The 19,432-nt window shown below is 38.0% G+C and overlaps 1 protein-coding gene across 31 annotated transcripts in view; it reads left to right on the forward strand.

Annotated features, from left to right (window-relative positions):
* Positions 1-19,432, forward strand: part of Adgrl3 (adhesion G protein-coupled receptor L3) — a 778,447-nt gene that overhangs the window by 589,467 nt on the left and 169,548 nt on the right. For all 31 annotated transcript variants that reach the window (XM_085836782.1, XM_085836789.1, XM_085836791.1 and 28 more), the window contains 2 exons: positions 7,904-8,206; positions 10,097-10,200. In XM_085836782.1, coding sequence (XP_085692908.1) covers positions 7,904-8,206; positions 10,097-10,200 — 407 coding nt within the window. The remainder of the gene's footprint in view (positions 1-7,903; positions 8,207-10,096; positions 10,201-19,432) is intronic.

The raw sequence follows: 19,432 nt of genomic DNA on the forward strand, positions 1-19,432 counted from the left end.
AGATATGGAGATGAGATGCAAAATGCTACATGGAGAGCTTGACACAGCCATTGCAGTCATGACCTCACCACAGCTGTCAGTTAACAGTCATTCCTGGATGAAGAGGAAGGGGGAGAGGTTCCTAGGCCTTACCTTTCCCTAGCAGATTCTGAGTAGCAGGTCACCACTGCCTTTGTGTTCCAAAGGGTATTTACAAATTTGTAGCTAGGCAAACATGTCCTGGTTAAAATTGGTGGATCTGAAAATGAAAGGCCTGTGGGTAAGGGCCCTTTGAGAATGAGGCTTAATAGGTGGGACAGAAAAGTGATCAGGAGGTGAGAGTGAACAGAATGTACTATCAAGGTGCATGGAATTGTCATGGAGCAAATTCAATCAATAAAGGAAATACTAGTCTATTACTTCCAAGTGCTATAAGACTAGAAGTCTCACCTTTCTCTGTGTCATTTATGGACTGTAGGTAACAGAGCACTCTTGGGCATATAATAAATTAGAAAAGTAGCAGAAACATATTCATTGCCCATCTGTATTGGAACACGATTTTAGGCAGCAAGAGAGCTCCCTTATGTAATAGGTCTGAGCCCACAAAAGAATTAGAAATGCCCTCAACAAAATGGGAGATCACCGTAAGGCCTGCATCCTCTACTCTCAACTAGAGAAAACCAGCTGCTCGCTCAAAGGTCACCTGCTGGCTCTCCATATTCCGAGTTTGGCTGAGAAGAGGAACTCTACAGTTGTTCCTCTCTTCTTATTTTGAATTTGTAAGCCTGGAAAACTTTCCAGTCACTCCATGCCTCAGTTTTACTGTTTGAAAGTGAAGATTATGAATGGTAGTTTCTCACAGGCTTTACTTTCTGAGGTAGAGCAGTGTCTGAGTTGTATTCATAAGATTGCTTAGATCCTCTGAAGTAGATACGTGGGAGACTCCCATTATGTCTGTGTCATAGGATAACCTTTAAAAACAATACGTGAGTAGTGCTTGGATCAAATTAATATCAAAATCCAGTATATGTTAACTCAGGTATAAATATGTGTCAATGTTCACTGTAAAGCAGCAGCACTGTCCCAGCGGACAGGGAATGTTTGATAGATCTCGATTTGAATGCAGGTCCTGTCACTCAGCAACTATACAAAGTTGTCAGAAAACCTATGTGAGTTTTCATAAACATGCAGGATTTAAACTTAGTAGAACAGATTGGCGTTTGTCAACTCCCTAATGAAGATGACTACACCCACCCGATGAATATTTGAAACATAATTAAAGCATGGGTAAAATAATCATAAAGATAAGTATGGGTGCCCCCAAATAATAGAAGCATTAATATAGTATAAAACATTTAGTGGTTTTTGGTTTTCTGGGATCTAACATGTAGCAGATAATTTTAAAGAAGAGTCCCTTAAAATCTTATATTTTCACTTATTATCATATATAACAAGACCATTATGATTTCCTGTTTATTAAAACACTTAATTTTCTCTATTTACACTAAGGATAATATCCTAAGAGAGAACCAGGAGATATAAGTGGATCAAATTACAGAAATAAATATCCCTCTACATGGCTGATAGTCTATGGTTTTCCACTCTCAAGAGGCCATTCTGCCAAGTCCTACAAATGAATTCTGAAAGGAACTGGATAATTTCTTGATGCATAATAGCAGTGTTTCACTTTTAAGGCTGTGTCTAATCAAATATGCTGCCACCTTCTGCTAACCATGGGGATCAGGGAGAGCATCTTTCTATCCTGAGCATTGCACAAGTAGCCAAAAGCCATGCTCAGCACTGGGATGGTTTTAGCTTTCTCGTTTCTTCTATTGGACCCTTGGGAGGCTTGCTTTAGTAATGGACCTTGGATCCAAATGAACACTTGGCAAGTGCAGAGCACAAAGTGCTTTTGCAGTCACCCGGAGCATTGTCTATTGAGATGAGGGTAATACAAGACATTTGTAACAGGAAAGCTGCAAAGAGAATAATGTTTTGAAGAGAGGGAAGAAGAAAATGGACAACTGAAAAAAAAAAAGCTGTAGGTTTTCACTGAGTAGAGAACAACTTGTCTGTAAAGTGAAATTTTCATTAAGATCACATGACTTTCTGTTCTGTCTTGAGTATTACATCCTCTAAAAAGCTGTTTATTGCAAATATGATTATTGTATAATCAAGGATAGTAATGCCTTATTAGAATCATTTTATTCCCTCATTATTGTATTAAAAGCTGGCATAAGACTGATCATTGTAGAAGTGTAAAGCAGTTCATGATGACAGACTTTCTTTTCTGTTCATGGGATGGTTTCTGGTGCTAGGGATCAAACTTAGGACCTTGCATGTGCTGGAAAAGCATTGGACTGCTGATCAGAACCGAGGGCTCCCATTTGCTTCACACAGACTCCCACTAGGCAGTTCTCACTGGTCTATAGTTTGTCATTATCTGGCCACTGCCTCCCAGTACTAGATCTCAGATATGCACATAGCCCCAGGTCCGTTTTCATAGCAAAGTATTATAAACCTGAGACACGCAACAAGAGGAGTTTCTGACTATAGGATAGTGATTTGCTTACTGTTTGATGTCATGTTTCCTCATTTAAAAATTAATAATTTATAATATCAATCACTCTATAATTTTGATCATAATTAAGTGAAATTACAAATATGCAAGTATATTATAAAACATTAATCACTATAAAAATTGCCATGGTCACACTTTTCCATATACGCCACAAAACTTGCATTGACGTTCTAAGTTATAATTGTTTAAGACAGGCTGGAGGAAAAAAAATAAAGAAAATAAATCAAATGTTTGACTGTTTTTTAACTATAAAGCATTACTATAGACAGTACTTAGGAGAACTGAAAGGGTTTTTGATGATGATGATGGGAAGAGGTAGGGAAAAAGGCTATGAAGACACACTCAATGTTGACAGAGTAATAAAGATAACTAAGCAAAATACTCAAAGAGAATAAAATGCTAAATGTAAGTAGTCACTCAAATTTATTTTTCCACACACACAGCACACAGGTGCTTAGCACAGCGTTTGATTAAACTTGCTGTCTTCAGCTGATGTGGCACAGCAGCACCCACTGAGACATTGTCACAACATCCTTGCCTCATGGAAGATCAAGACTGTCTCATAGCATGTGATGCTAGCTGGAACCCCAACAAGCAAGAGCTTTTCTGGGGATTCAGATATTTCTTTTGTCAGTATCTATCAATGAGACAAGTTTTTTGTTTTGTTTTGTTTTGTTTTGTTTTTGTTGTTTTTTACAAGCTCAAGGGACATTGTGTATTTCACTGGTACTTAACTCTGCCAAAAGCTGACATCAAACAGGGCCCATGGGATCCCGGCAGAGCGGTTAACAGAGGAGCTGAAAGGCCAGGATAGATGGTTAAAATCGACAGTTACTCTGTTTAAATTCCAACAGAATTGGACAATCTTCACTTTTAGGCATTTCTCAGTGACACAGTTCCAAGGAGAGAAATTTGATCTTGATTCTTAGGATTAGGATGTCTGTTTTGAGCTGATTTTTTTTTTTTTTTGATAGTATCTGCTTCACTATGACTGTTTCGAGATAGAGTCATTTTCAAGGAAAGACCTTCATGTTCCCAGGTTCTTAACTCTTTTTTTCCCCATTTTCCTTTTTAAAGTATTGGATATTTTCTTTATTTACATTTCAAATGTTATCCCCTTTCCCAGTTCCCCCAAACCTTCTATCCCATCTCCCTCTCCACCACCCACTTCTATGAGGGTGCCCCCTCCCTCCTCCCCACTCTGGCATTCCCTTACAATGGGGCATGAAGCCTTCCCAGGACCAAGGGTCTCTCCTCCTATTGATGCCTGACAAGGCCATCCTCTGCTACATATGTAGCTGGAGTCATGGTCCCTCCGTGTGTACACCTTGGTTTAGTCTCTGGGAGCTCTGAGGGGTCTCATTGGTTGATACTGTCGGATGCTTTACTCTTTGTGCTGTCTAGTGGTTTTCCTTAGTGATAAGCATAGATTAATTAATCAGGTACATTTTCTAGACTGTTTCTTGAGAGACATTTAGGTCTGTCATGTTACTCTGTTGGCATAGTCTTCCCCATTTTGTGGTTCCTCTGTCATCCTTTGCTGCCTCACTTGACCTGTCCCTGATATTTATCCTCTTATCTTAGAGGCTCCTTTACCCTTGGTGAGGCTGAATTCAGAAGAAATAATTTTAACAAAACATGTGCTAGCATATAAGCCAGGCTTAGAGGCTGCAAATGCTCTTTAATGGAGTCGTCTATCATATAATCTGTGACTCAAAGCAGAAGTAGGGACATAGTGAGGTGGAAATGAAGCAGGGGTGCTCACTCCCATGACAAAGGCCCCGTGTCAGAGAAGGAGACTGCAGATGTGGGGCTATGAATCCTGTGTGATTTAAATAATGAATAAAGAGATGAGAGAGTTTTCAGAATGACTGGAAGAGGCTTGTGGAGGGGCTTTGAGTATGAAGTAAAGATGGTCTACTTTTGTTTTGAGAGTATCCAGAAACCATTCAAGAGTTTGAAAGGGAGAGTAATCCAGTCTAGATTTTACTCTTAAGACATACATCTGGGGAAAGGTCGAAAATGCTTTGAGTTAATTTCAGAAGAAAAGAAAGAAAAAAAGAAAGGAAAAGAAAAGAAAAGAAAAGAAAAGAAAAGAAAAGAAAAGAAAAGAAAAGAAAAGAAAAGAAAAGAAAAGAAAAGAAAAGAAACATTTCTATTACGTGGCGGTGCTATTTCCAAAATGTTTTGCTGTGATGAGATAGTTTTCCAAAACTCTGACTTGTTTAATTAGAGTACAGTGATACACTGAATCTTTACTAAAAGATCTCTTTGAAAATTGTAAGACTGGAGCCACCATAAGTAAAACTCTTGTAGCAGTTTGCCATTGTCTTGTACGTATGTACAGCCATGTACTTTTATAGAGAAAATTATTGCTGAACTAATCTCCCTCCTAGTTAAATGCTAATTAAAATATCCAGTTTTAAACAAGGCATTCATCTTGAAAGCGTTCTGCAGTGCTTATATAATTCTCGAGAAAGAAGACAATTAAAAACAATTTCTATTTTAAAACTATTTTTCCCTTCTAGCTCAAAGAGGTTCACAAACAAGTTAATTTGAGCATAAGATTATTTAGCTAATAACAGGTAATTCCACAACTCTTATTTTTTTTTTATGTGATCAAACTTAAAAAGACAAAGAACGAGCAAGGCTTTGTTTGAAATAAAAACTACAGCTCATTATCAATGAAAAGATTATAGTCCTTGTCAGAAAGCTTTACAGTTCCTCTAAGTGGTCCCTTCACAAGTACAAATGAGAGCTGGTTTTATTTAAATTAAAGAAAAAATACATGTGAGATTCACTTTTAACTACTGCCTTAACATAGCCACAGGATCAAGAAGTCAAATTTCTGTCATCTGGAAAAAAAAAATGAAATATTCTTGCATCTCAGTGATGATACATTGACATGAATTTGTAAAAACGAGTAATAGTATTACATTCGTGATTTTAAATTTATTCTTACCTTCCTAAGTTTTGATGCATTTTTGCTGATTTCTAAATCTGCTTTCAGTCGCATCTTGTTGTTTTTAATCTAAAGCATTAGATTAAACATTTTGAAATATTTTATTAAAAGTTACTTAATCTATAGCACACATCAAAGTTAATGACTATGAACCCTGAACTCTTATATTAGGATGATAAATACTAAAGAGGATGATGGTTTTACTCTGTAGCTCTTATCAGAAAAACAGTCAAGACCCGACTGTATCCATTCATCAACAGTGATGGACTCCGAGTACATCAGTGACTGGGGAAAGATGGGAAAATCTACTGAGGTTTCAGATACAGGAAAGAGACTCAGTCAGCCAGGGTTTGCACCGCAGTGCGCACAATGCACTCGGAAGCTGAACAGAAACGAGGTACTCCTCCTGCTCCTCTCAGCGTGAAGCACTTGTAGGTATAACAGCCTGCATTACCATTTTGCCTGCCCACTTTCCTTTCATGTACAGAGAAAACAAAGAGAAAGCAGAAAACTGAGAAACATGATTTCAGAGCGCATCAAACCAAGAAACGTGAAGTCAGAGAGCATCGTGCCAGAAATGTACTATTAGAGTGATCTGATGTTCAGAAAGCAATCCCTTCTGCCTCTGGCATACCAGTCCTAGATAGGGAAGTTTTACGGACAGCAATTTCTCTCTCATGAATTTGGCATCTCTTCTGTAGCAACTGAGACTTGACAATCAGACTTTTATAGAGATGCAGTTAATTTATGAAAGACAAGAAGATTGTCATAGGAATCTCCCAAGTCTCCTAGTGTGAGTTAGCCTGTACCAGGCTGGAGCCAATGTCTCAGACTCCTACTAATAAGTAAAGTTAGTAATTTAGTGACATAACGTCTTCTGAAGTGCTTCCATTTCACATTAATAAGTCAGACATGGTTGTTTTTTAAACTTGGGTCAGTTCAGCTGGCAGTGGTGGCACGCACCTTTGATCTCAGCACTTGGAAGGCAGAGGCAGGAGGATTTCTGAATTTGAGACCAGCCTGGTCTACAGAGTGAGTTCCAGGACAGCCAGGGCTATACAGAGAAACCCTTTCTCAAACAAAACAAAGCAAAACAAAGCAAAGCAAAACAAAAACTTGGGTCAGTTCTAAGAGTAGACCTTTAGGGTACTCAAATAAAATATGATAAGAGATTATACTCAGAATTGCTCTTTTTGAGATTATAATACAAATACAATATTGTTTCTCCCCTCTCCTCACTTCTTCTCCTCCCATGTACCCCTCCATGCCCCTCTAAATTTGCAAACTTTCTTTTCATTAATTGTTTGTATGTGTAAGGGTTTTTGTTTATGTTCTCTCTTTTTAATATTTTTCCTTTATCATTTTTAGAAAGTTACATTATCTATTACATATATATAACTAATATATATCATATGTTATATATTATATTTAAATATATAATATAGACACATATGTATAAATGTAACAGAGTTCTGTCTCTCTTACTTTTAATGTCAGTTCCTCCTTCTCCAAAAGAGAAGTGAGAACAACTTAGCTCGTCCAGAGAGTTCCTGTGGACATGAGTGAAAACACACACACACACACACACACACACACACACACACACACACACACACACACACCACCCGTGTATATATGAGAGGATTTATTTTGGATCTGTCATACCACCTATCATCTATCCTCTATCACGGCCAGCAGGGCTTGACAAGGGATGGCTCTATCCTAGGCAGTGGGAGTCAGCTTGCTCACATCTCTATCCTTGAATCAGAGAGGAGAGAGCCCCTCTGGCACCCTGCCGAGATATAGGTCCTCCTCCACTCAACAACCCCCCTACTGCCCCTCCCCCCTCTAGCCTTACTTCCTACTAAGTGCACAATTTCTCACGGCCCGGTCTGTGGACCCACTCTTCACAAGTGAACTTGTGGTGAACTGTTCACATTCAAACCGCAGCATCTAATATGAATATATTTCATCTAACTTTTCTCTATGCCTAGTTCGAAAAATTGTAAGTGGAGGGTTTATGGTTTTAATTCTTTATTGTGAGAAAGGCTGAGAGCATTGATAAGCTTACAGAGAGTCTTAATGTGCCGTAATCTTGTTTTCTGTGATTAGAGTTGAAAAAGAAAAGCACGTAAAATGCGTCTGTTTGGTAGAAGTCGAATGGCTGGTTTAGTACTCTAGTGGCACTCGGGTGCCTTGGTACTGGCAAGTTTTTGCCATGTCTAAAATGCAAATGAGGTCATGGATTTCTAGGGCCCTAATATTATTTAAAGTGTCAAATAAAACTGATTTCTGATCTTGGGATTTCCTGAGGTTATACTATGAGCGGCAATGTAGGTGGATTTTTTTGTTTTTTGTTTTGTTTTCCAATTGTGTTTCAGGGATTTCTACCACAGGATCCCTGGGTATGGGAAGCACGACCACCAGCACCACCCTCCGGACCACAACCTGGAACATAGGGAGGAGTACCACCGCATCCTTGCCGGGCAGAAGAAACCGCAGTACCAGCACGCCATCCCCCGCCGTAGAGGTGCTGGATGACGTCACCACACACCTGCCTTCGGCAGCCTCCCAAATCCCAGCTATGGAAGAGAGCTGCGAGGCTGTGGAAGCCCGAGAAATCATGTGGTTTAAGACCCGACAGGGGCAGGTAGCAAAGCAGCCGTGCCCAGCAGGAACCATAGGTAAGCCTGCCCCAGCCAGCCTAGCTCAGGGCTTCCTTGGTTTTGCTTGTGTTCTTTCACACTAAGTTCAGTTTCCTTTTCCTTTGTTTCTCTTTTCCTGTTTTCTCCTGTCCTCTTAGTTCTCTTCTTTGTTTCGGTTTTGTTGTTACCATCCATTTTAATTATTATTATTTGAATACGTTATGAACTCAACCAAATGGGTGCTCCATTGTCAGCGGAAGTCACAGGGGAGAATGCTTTTGAGTAAGTTTTCCTTTAGTGTTAGCGCTTGAAGTCAGATGATGCTCCACAGAGCCAGATCCTCCCTGCAACATCCCTGCTCTGTCCTTGGATTGGTGTGTAGGCTTCTACCTAACATGCTGACCATTGATCACATCACATCGTGCATTTTAAAAAGGAGAAAAGCATGAATATCTTTTATGTAGTTCTCTGGTAGCTAAATGTACCTGACACGGTCACGAGCCTTCTGTTGGGAGCTATCTCCTACTCAGAAGCATCGATCTAAGAACAATCTCCTCTGCTTCTTCCAGGAGATAATTAAGAAATAGATGCCTCTGAACCTATTTTATTTCTGCCATGTTTATAATACACCAGGGTCATAGTTACCATTTTAAGACAAATACTCTACTTTTCTTGTCGTTTGCACTGAACTTCATAATACTTGACACACCAACAAATATTTGCATTTTTCATCAAATATATATATAATATTATATATATATTATATATAATACATATTTGATATACATACATGTGTTCTTATGGGCTATTTTTGGACATTATTCTCTTGGTTCCTTTAACTGTGTATATGTAATTTTAGATTCCATAACACAGAGTGCTGGGAACACCAGAGATGGTCTTGTTTTTTTATCAGTGCCCATTTTAGCAAAGTGCTTAAGAATTTAACACCCCTCTTTCATCTCTCTGAAAAGGAGTGGGGATACTTCTCTCTAGTGTTTTCTCTCACATTGGAACCAGAAAGCCCCACAGATTTTCTTCTTCCTTACTTCTGAGGTCAGTTCCTCCTCGCTCTCCAAGAGAAGGGAGAGCAACCTGACTGCCTCTGTGAGGCAGCTCCCGCCAGCATGAGTGAAAACCATGATCTGAAAGCAAGCACTTTACACCAGTGAACAGATCATCTCTCTCCTGGGAAAACCGAGGAACAGTATCTGTGTAGCCCTTTTCAAGTTCTCCCAGGGCTTAAAGGGTATGCCAATATATCCACGCCCTAACCCCAAGGCCAGGCCTACAAATATTCTTGAATTTTGGTCTTAGCTTTCTCACTTTAACCACAGTAAATATTCGGATCCATCCTCTATTCAACTATGGATGCTTTTTCTGAAACCTGAATTTAACCACTCTTCTCTTCTTAAAAATCTTCCCTAATTTCTAGCATAATTGATCAAGGAGCTTTATGGCCCAGCTTTCTTGCCTTCCTAGGTTAATTAAATAAAACTTCAATCAGCAGAAGCCCCATAAAAAGTCTTGACATCTCCCAAAGGCGACGTATTTCCTCTACTCGAAATGGCCTTTCCCACCTAGCTTTCCTGAAAGCCTGCATTGCTAATATTATCTTACCCTTATGAACAGAACATCAGGTCCACTAAAATGAGCTCTCTGTGGTCTTAATTCATGAAGTTCTTCCCCACAACTGCAATATTTGCTAACAAATGCTTAAAAACGCTGGACTCTTAATTTGTTCTTAAACATTTGTCCAGTTTCATTTACTTTCAAAGCATTGTTTCTGGAGCTTAATAGATCCTATCTCAATACAATTATCTAATTTTTAAGGCCGCGTATACATATGCATATATATATATACATACATGAAGTGACTCTAAGAAATATGATGTGATTATTTGTAACAGGAATGTCTCTTGCTGTTTGTAGGTGTATCAACTTACCTATGTCTTGCTCCTGATGGAATATGGGACCCCCAAGGACCAGATCTCAGCAACTGCTCTTCTCCTTGGGTCAATCACATAACGCAGAAGGTAACTTTGAAACCCTTAAGAGAAGCTTAGTAGGCTCTCTCTCTTTGTTGTTGATTACTTGTTCTGAAAAACAAATAGGATACTTTAAAAATTAATCTAAAACAGTACATTTTAATGGAATTTTATTTTAATAGAATTTAAAATTAAAAGACAACCTTTAATACATGATGTGCTAATTTCAAAATTCTCTTGTTTTTAAATTGAAAATCCATGTATAAAGCCAGGCATTGTTATTTATAGTAAGTTTATTATTAATCAAATTTCTGTCACACTTTAAGCTACAGAGATGAACATCCAAGAGGCATTAACCATCAAGCCTAGAAAAAAAAATTAAGCTTACACGCATGTGGATATTTCCTCTGGAAATAATAAAATAATACAGAAAATTCTACCTCTTGGATCTTGAGCAGCTTGCAAAACGTTGTGTAACTTAGTCACTTATCAGTGCTAAAAGTACACACGTGTATAATGACATCTTCAGACGCAAATTTGGGCTTATTCAGTTGCAATATGTTGAACATTTTTAGTATTAATGCACTGTGGGGCTTTGAATTGATTTCATTGCAAACAGAGACCAGATGTGCATTTATGCCAAAAGGGCTATGGGATGGATCCTTATTACAGCAATTTATGTGGATTTATGCACTTCTGAAATGCAGAGTCCAGCAATAGCACATTAGCCATGCTGTGAAATTTCTGAAATATATATATATATATATATATGTATATATGTATATATCCTGAGAAATATTACAAATGATGGCCTTCCTAAAAGCCTGCCTGGCCCATTTACACTTTTCTGTATTTGTTTTTAACCAGGCTTATCCTCAATAATATTCTGTATAATAATCCATAAATACCTACCCAGTAGATCATTTACCGAATGAGCTATAACTATCTGTGCATCGTCGATCAAGGAAGAGCTTCGGGTTTTACTGACTCTGTGACTCTCTTCCATATGCATCTGCATACTTGTTGTCGTTCATAATGAGGCCTCTCCAATTTCAGCACTGTTCCTGCCACAGCTTTTATGTCCTTTGATTTTATTACAATGTAGCTCAGACCCCGGGGCAAATAACTCTCCCTGGATGTGATCAGACTAAGAGATCAGCAGCATATCTTTTTACATTAGCAACTTAAAAAAAGAGAAAAGTTCCCTAGATACTTAGCCCAGGGGTTAATATAAATTCAATAATAATTCACCTAGAAAGCTGAGTGTTTTCATGATAATTTCTGAATATGCTTGGGCTATTTCATTGCAGAAATTACCGGGTGACTTGAACTGATAATGATAGTTAATTCCCTCCTTTCCTCTGCAGCCCTGCTAATCTTAGGACAAAAGAGATAATTCCTTTTAAAGACCAGACAGCTGTTGCCCACTTGATTCATGGAGGAGATGTTTTGTTTTATAATAAATTGGTCTTGTTCATCCAAAGCATTTCTGCTTAATCCTTACGGGTCTATAAAGTTTGGCTAGATTATAATTACATTTAAATTAAAGAATTTAGTCAACTGGAATTTATAACCATGATGTAAGTTTATAAAGTGCTCAGAAGAATCTTTTGAGCTCTCTCCATCATTCTTTAACAGAGGAGGCTCACAGAGGCTATACCTTTAGGACTCTCTGCTTCTCCACACACTGGCTAACTTGTGATTCAGTCATTCTCACTTTGACAGCCACATGTGCTCACTAGCAGTCTCTCTTCACTTTGTCTTCCCTTCCTTCCTTCCTTCCTTCCTTCCTTCCTTCCTTCCTTCCTTCCTTCCTTCCTTCCTTCCTTCCTTCCTTCTCTCCTCCTTCTCTCCCTCCCTCCCTCCCTTCCTTCCTCTCTTCCTGGTTGTGTCTGTTTTATCTGCTGTCTGAATATGAATGACACTGGGATTGACTTCTCCCAGCTCCCGACTCTCCATACATGTTTCTTCCCCACCTCTCCTCTGTTGTAGCTTTGCCATGGCCTTTCCTTTATTCTATTAACATCATCACTATATTGTCCACTCTCTCCATACCTATTCAACATTTACTTGAAGCCCTAGCCAGAGCAATTCAACAACAAAAGGAGATCAAAGGGATACAAATTGGAAAAGATGAAGTCAAAATATCACTTTTTGCAGATGATATGATAGTATATATAAGTGACCCTAAAAATTCCACCAGAGAACTCCTAAACCTGATAAACAGCTTCGGTGAAGTAGCTGGATATAAAATTAACTCAAACAAGTCAATGGCCTTTCTCTACACAAAGTATACTACTTATATAGTCACCTACTCCCTTACTTTTTCTTTTGTCTTTTTCCCCCTTCCATGTTAGAAGATTGAGGGAAAAATATGTATGAATGAATGTATGTATGTATTTATGATGTATGTATATATGTATGTATGTAATGGCATATTGCTCTTTCATTTCACTGAAACATGGTAGTATAGTAAGTTTGGGAGTGGACATTTCCTGAAGCATGAAGTCTCTCTGTCTTACCTTATTTATCATAACATAGTCACAGGCTATGTAGCTTTTTTCCCCCTTATTGTTTTGAAGTCTGGAAAGTCTAACATAGGGTGGGCAGCAGATTCAGTTTCTGGTAAGGGCCAGTTTTTATGTTCAGGCAGCTGTTAAATCCTACTTTTATAAAAGTACCAATCCCATCTATCTATGAAGGTTTTCCCCTCAATACCCAATACATTCTCCCAAAGCTCCACCTTTTAATCACATTGTTTTCATCTGATACATTTCATACTTCAGTGTTCATATTGAATCCTTAATAGCGCCTCTGCCATGGTTTTATAGGACTGTTAAGGAACACCTGGGGACTTGAGCCATAGTTCATTATAGCTGAACCCTAGTGGACAAGACAGTAATGGCTTTATCAATCTTCCCATCTGTAAAATAAGATAGCTCCATAATTTGAATAGGAATATGTGCTTGCTATTTATTAGCGCTATTATAGATCTCAAGTCTATAATTTAAAATATAGGAAGCTTTATTTAGCTGCTCAAAGCAAACTTAATGTTTGCACTAAAAAAATGAAAAAGAAAAAAGGTATTATGCTATCCTTCCAACAGTCAGTCTAGAAAGAAGAAGACAGGCAACGGTTAATAGTGGTTGGAACTTGCAAATGAATCTGGGCTACTTATATACTGATGAAATTAAAGAGTAAATTTTATGTGACATTAGAGGTTAGATTACATTTCACTAAAGAGAATTATGTTATAAACTTATAAAGAAATATGTTATAAACAAACTAGCTAGGATTCTTCTATGATAATTATTTTTAATAAAAAAAGTACATCTTATGCAGAAAAATGGAAGAATTTATACCCATTGGGTCATTATTCCAACAGGGGTCAGGGAACACATTCAAAGACAGAGGATGGGAAACCTCATGAATATGGGGGACAGCTAGATATATGGATAACTGGATGGATAAAATAGTAAAGGGAAGATAAATATGTAGACATTTATAGATTAATAGATCTTCAAATTGGCTTAAAAATACTTTATTGCCCAGCTTTCTTGCCTTCCTATTTATAACTGAAAAAGAAACATGCTATATCAGAGTCCAGCACAGCGAACTACATATGACACCAAATCCTGTTCTCTTACCCACTTTAATGAGACGATGACTATAAAATGACCCCTGACATAAACTTGGAGTCCATATCGAACTCAACATTTTGAAAGTGGAATTAAAATTTTCTATTTTGCATACCTTTAGAATGCCTTTTATCGTATTATCTCACTGTTGGACTATTTCCATTTTAGTCTGTAATATTGATACTTTTGAACAGCTCCCATATTCTGTGCATGCTGAGTGAGGAAGAATGCTTCCCCCTGCTTGGCCTGCTCCAGCAAGTATGTGGAAAAGATCTGGCTGAATTGTTACAGATGATGGGTTTTGTTTTCTTCATGACAAACTCAAGTCCCCTTTATTTTGTTTCTAAATAAGGTACAGGCAGATTCCTAGATAATGGGGTATTTTTCTTGGGTTTTCTGAAGATGATTTATAGAGTTTTAGACATAATTTTAGCACTTTATATTACAGAATAATCTAGTTATTCCCCCCAGAATACCAGATTGAATTCTGCTCCTGTTTCTTATAGGTCCTATTTTAATTTTCTTAGATCTAAGAATAGAATGCATGAAAATTGCTTTTTTAATCTTATCAGAGATTGTGGGCTGTATTGGTCACTATTCTCTCTCAGAACAGAACTAAGAGAACGATCATATAAACCAAAAAGGGATATAGTAGGTTGGTTTGCACAATAGGGGATTTGTAGTCCAGCAGTGGCTGTCTATACATTGGAAAGGATTGAGACCTCAATAACTGCTTAGTCTATTAGGCTGACACTAGATGTCTGAGGTTGGATATGTCAGCACCCCCAAACTGGAGCTAAAGGTCTGGAAGTTTCCTGGAGAGCTACTGCTCTTTAATTCATATTTGAAATAAAAAGAAGCTGGGTACAAATGTCAGAGAAGTGTGGCCACCATAGTCAGAGCAACAGCAGGCTATGACTGTCTCTCACTGGCGAGACAGAAGCTGGGCAGGCAAAAGCAACATTGCTTTGTCTTTGAACTTCTTCGTTTCTGGGCACTGTGCACAGGTATCCTCACTCAGGAGACAAGTTTCCCTAACTTACTTTCCTGGACACACCCTGACATACCTTCCCAGAGGAGTGTCTATTAGATGATTCCAGATTCAATTACAACATGATTTCCAAACTTTAGACTTCATTTACTTCCATATTTTTACATATACACATTTTGTTCATATATTCACTTGGCTCAGATATACATTAAAATACTTAGAGCACTCAAAGAAACAGTACCTATATAGTAGTGTAAGCCATTTCTACATATTTGTTTACTCCTTTTCAATGGTTGATAAATAAAGCTCATAAAAATCTCAAAGCTGATTTAAATTTTAACTAAAAATTGTTTTTGCTTATGTCAAAGTTTCAAAGGGTACAGTGTATCAACACAGTATCTCTTTGTTCATAACTATAGTGCTAAGCAATAGCAGCTGGCCTCCTCTCTACTGATTAATTCCTGTGCATAATCCTACCACATCAATACAGGCATTAATCTATTAATCCTATAAAACTCATGAAATTTCTCAGTATGTATGTATGTGTGTATATATGTATAGGAAATAACTTTATTAACAGTTAATGAAAAAATACCTAAGAGGCATTTTAATGACTACTTTATGTGAGGAAAAGGTTTATTTCGAACATGCCTCTGGGGGAAAAAAATTAAAGGATATTAAAAACATGTATGGATTTTAATATAGAATTAAATCACTGTAAGTCACAATGCCGAGAGAGAAAACTAAGGTTTTAAGAGCGATCTTTCAGATACCAGTGAAGAGAACCTGTGCAGAGAAGGTCACCAGGAAAATATGGTCATGACACTGAGCTCAGATGGTGGGGACAGTGGGAAAACCTAGTCCATGGTGTCCCCAACCAATTATGTAAAGTAGAGCCTAGGAGGAGCTCTTCCCTTACCTCCCACGCCAGATGTAGTAACTAAGAGAGTGTGGAAATTCCTCTTCAGCCAGTACTCCCTCCCCACACCTGAAGCCTACCCCCAACCCAGGTCTCCCCTGGCTCCTTTCTTTCACTTTTGTTTCTGCTTCAGTATCTTTTAAGGTGTCATCATTCAAGTGCAAACCTGGATAGCACCTTCCCATTTGCTTCCACCTTTTCATGAACAGGCGCTGTTTCTTTTACTTAGAGCTCACTTCTCCAGCTGTCTGAACTCTAGCTACACTGCCCTAAGTGCAGCTAGCCTTAGGGCTTCCTGCTCCTCCCTCCTACTGACTGATCCTTCTGCCTGCAATCCAGCACCCGCTTCCATTTCTAATCTCTTCCTTTCCACTGCATTTCGAACTAAATTGTCCCCAGAGAAGCATTTCCTAAATTGTTTTGTATCCTCACACATTCCAGTTAAAATTCCTACTAACAATTCTTCTTCACATGGATTCCGCATTCCATCCAATAAAACAAAGGATGTGTAGAGATACGTTTTTAATAACTCTTTTTGCTGCTAGTAATTAAGACATTTAAACAAATAATCATGCTTTTCACTACTGTATTCACAGATCTTAACACAGTGGCACAGAAAATTTAAATCATGGGCAAAGGGTGACATTCAGTGGGAAGCTAAGGACTCAGGTAGAACGAGGTCTTATGATACAGTCCCTCCATCCATTAAATAATGCTCTGATAAGTGTAATGATTGAAGAGCAAATGTGAATATAGGTTAAATGAGCTATTGCTCAAATGATGTATTTACGTTATAAAAATGGTAGACACATTGATCGATAATAGATCGATGGCAGATGCAGACAGAGTAAATAAAAAACACATTTTCCTCCCTTAAAAAAAAGTAGCTTTGAGTATACATGTACATATGTAATTCATACTAGGCAGAAATTTTTACCAGACTAGACTCAGGAAGCTTGTCTTGGGAACCAATGCCCTAGAGAAAGTCTAGAGAAAGAAATAAAGCCTCTGTCAGTGGCCCAAGAATGGAAAAGAGGAAACGACCCAACCAATTAGCTTCTTAACTCAGGGCAGGGTTGTTGGTGACCAAGCCATATATTTAGTAGTCAACTTTGTCAAAGTGATAAATATCAGACAAAAATCAACCCAAACGAGCAAAGATTCATACATGCCCATGGGTTAAGAAGTCTCTGTCCAGGGTGTGCTGATATCAGTGCTTTGGTCTCATGCTGAAGCTGACCATTAGGGCAGCAGAAACATGTGGAGAAGGAGATGCTCAGCTTGTTCCCAATGGGAAGCCATAGCAGGATGTACCCTTCCTGAGCACACTTCCAGTGACTTCTTTCTGCTACCTCTACCTTACCTCATAGCTATATCACCTCCAAACTGTGCCACTAAGTTACATGTCCAGCACTGTGGCTCACATGTCTGTTCACAGTTCTCATTAGGTAGAAGCAGAAGCCTTACAAGTTGGATAGTAGTCAAGGCTCATCCCTGAGATCATGTCTCAAAAGCAAAATACTATTAATCCATGATGAAGTTAGAGTCTTGGGATCTAGTCCCCTTTCCCCAAAGTCCATCAGTTGCATTGAAACCTAAAACTCAGGAGTCTTTGGGGGCTATTGTATACTGATAAGGGCTAGATGCAGAGGAGAGTAATAAGGCAGAAAAATCATCTAGTAAGCAGAAGAAATACTTGTGTCTTTTCTGGAATTAGACATAGATTTTGCAGGAACTCAGTTTTTACCTATTTATACTGCTATCATGATTTGGCATTCCCAGTCCCTGTAGCTGAGTGACGTCTTTAACGCTGAACAGTGAAAAATTACTGTAGTATAGCTTGGTATAAAACTTTTCACAGATGGACAAAATATGTACAATGGAGCTGAGTAAACTCTAACTCACAGGAGAAGACAGAGTTATCACAGTATAGCTACTCTCTCAGTGTAGGCCAACTCACTAGACAAAGGTTTTCCTTCTTAACTATCAATGTTAGGGTCCGCATGCAAAAATAATGTTTTTGTTGTTGTTGTTCTTTGAGTTTTTATTTTTATTTATTTATTTTTTTGAGACACATTTGTCTGTGTAGTCCTGCTGTACTGGAATTCACTGTTAGACCATAGCTGGTCTGAAACTCAGAGATCCTACTGCCTCTGTATCCCAAGTGTTGGGATTAAAGGTGTGTGTGGCAATACCTGCTTTGCACTTTTTCTCTATGTTTTATCTATAGCATTCTGTCTTACCCAACCATAGTTATTATATATATGATATAATAACTATTATATATTATATCTGTGTATACTTCATATACATATGCATATATATACATACATATACAGTATTTCCTTAAAGTGCTCTTTCTCACTAAGAGTCTTCCTTAGCACTCCATCTCACCAAGTAACAGTAGACTAGTTTTTTAAGGTTTCACATTGCCTCTGATTATCCTTCCTCCTTTCCACAGATTTTTCTTTTACTGGTGCTATATTTCCATGATACATCATAAACATTTGTGTTATTATACTTGCATTGCTCAATTAATCTTTTCATGTACATCAATCACTCTTGTATGCAACCTTTTCTCCACTCATTGCTCTGGCCAGATACCTTACAACACACAAGGGAAGAAAGGTTTATTTTGACTTAGATTGGGAGTAGGCTCCATTATGGTGGGGAAGGAATGATGTTGGGCAGATGGTTTCATGGTGGTCGGGTCAAGCAAGCAGAAAGCAGAGAAAGCAGGTAGCAGGGCTGAGTTTTCAAACACTAATGCCTTCCCCAGCAACCCAATGCTCCTCAAGGAACATGTCCTAATGGCACTTCAGTGTTCCTAGACAAACCAAGTGTAGAGGACAGTGTGCTAAGGGTCATTTCACATTCAAACCTTAGCATAAGGATTCTAAGTAATAGAAGGTAAGGTGCTCAAAAGCAAATGAGCCACCTTTCATTTCTCAGGGATATATATACATATATATTATTCAGTATTAAGGCTCAATAACACAGAGGCAGAATAGTTCTAGGAAGTTTTAGTTAATTTAAAATTTTTTTCATATACCCCTTTTACCTCACAACTTTCACAGCTTTTAGTCTCGGTGTTCATGTGTATTGTGGGATTCTTTTCTCTTCATATATAAAGAGCTCTGGGTATACCTTTTCGTGTTTTCTATTTCTCTGTGTAGCCCCTGTGGTCCCAGAGCGTGCAGTGACCCTCTCCGTTCTGTTTCCCTAGTGCTAGGATTACAGGTGCACACTACCTCACTCGGGTTAAGCCAATACTTCTTGAAAGTTAACCATGGTTACTGTTTTGAAGATAACCCATGAGTGATTCAGTGGCCTCCATGACTGCATTGTAATCAGTACATATATAAACAACAGGATCATTCACCATCAGCTTTGGCTTAATAATCTTTTGTTTTAATGCTTCACAACTATATATGAGAAAACTAAATATTTACATATTCAAACTTTAATCCTTTTTTCATTTTACTCTCAAACTCAATGGCATAATAATATTGAACACTGTGCTTGTGCACAAATTAACAGGTATTTTAAATATAAACATTTAAAAGAAGTTTATATATACATATTACAATATACTTGGTGCACTCTATTTCTGTTTAATTTTATGTATTAATTTCTACAAAATACTGATTAATTATTAACTTTAACAATAACTTTCCCAGTAGCAGTACTTTAATGTCTTTTTATATAATTTAATATATATAATATATGTTT

The sequence above is a fragment of the Mus caroli genome, unplaced genomic scaffold (assembly GCF_978045245.1).
Source record: "Mus caroli unplaced genomic scaffold, Mus_caroli_1 scaffold_4, whole genome shotgun sequence".
Lineage (NCBI taxonomy): Eukaryota > Metazoa > Chordata > Mammalia > Rodentia > Muridae > Mus > Mus caroli.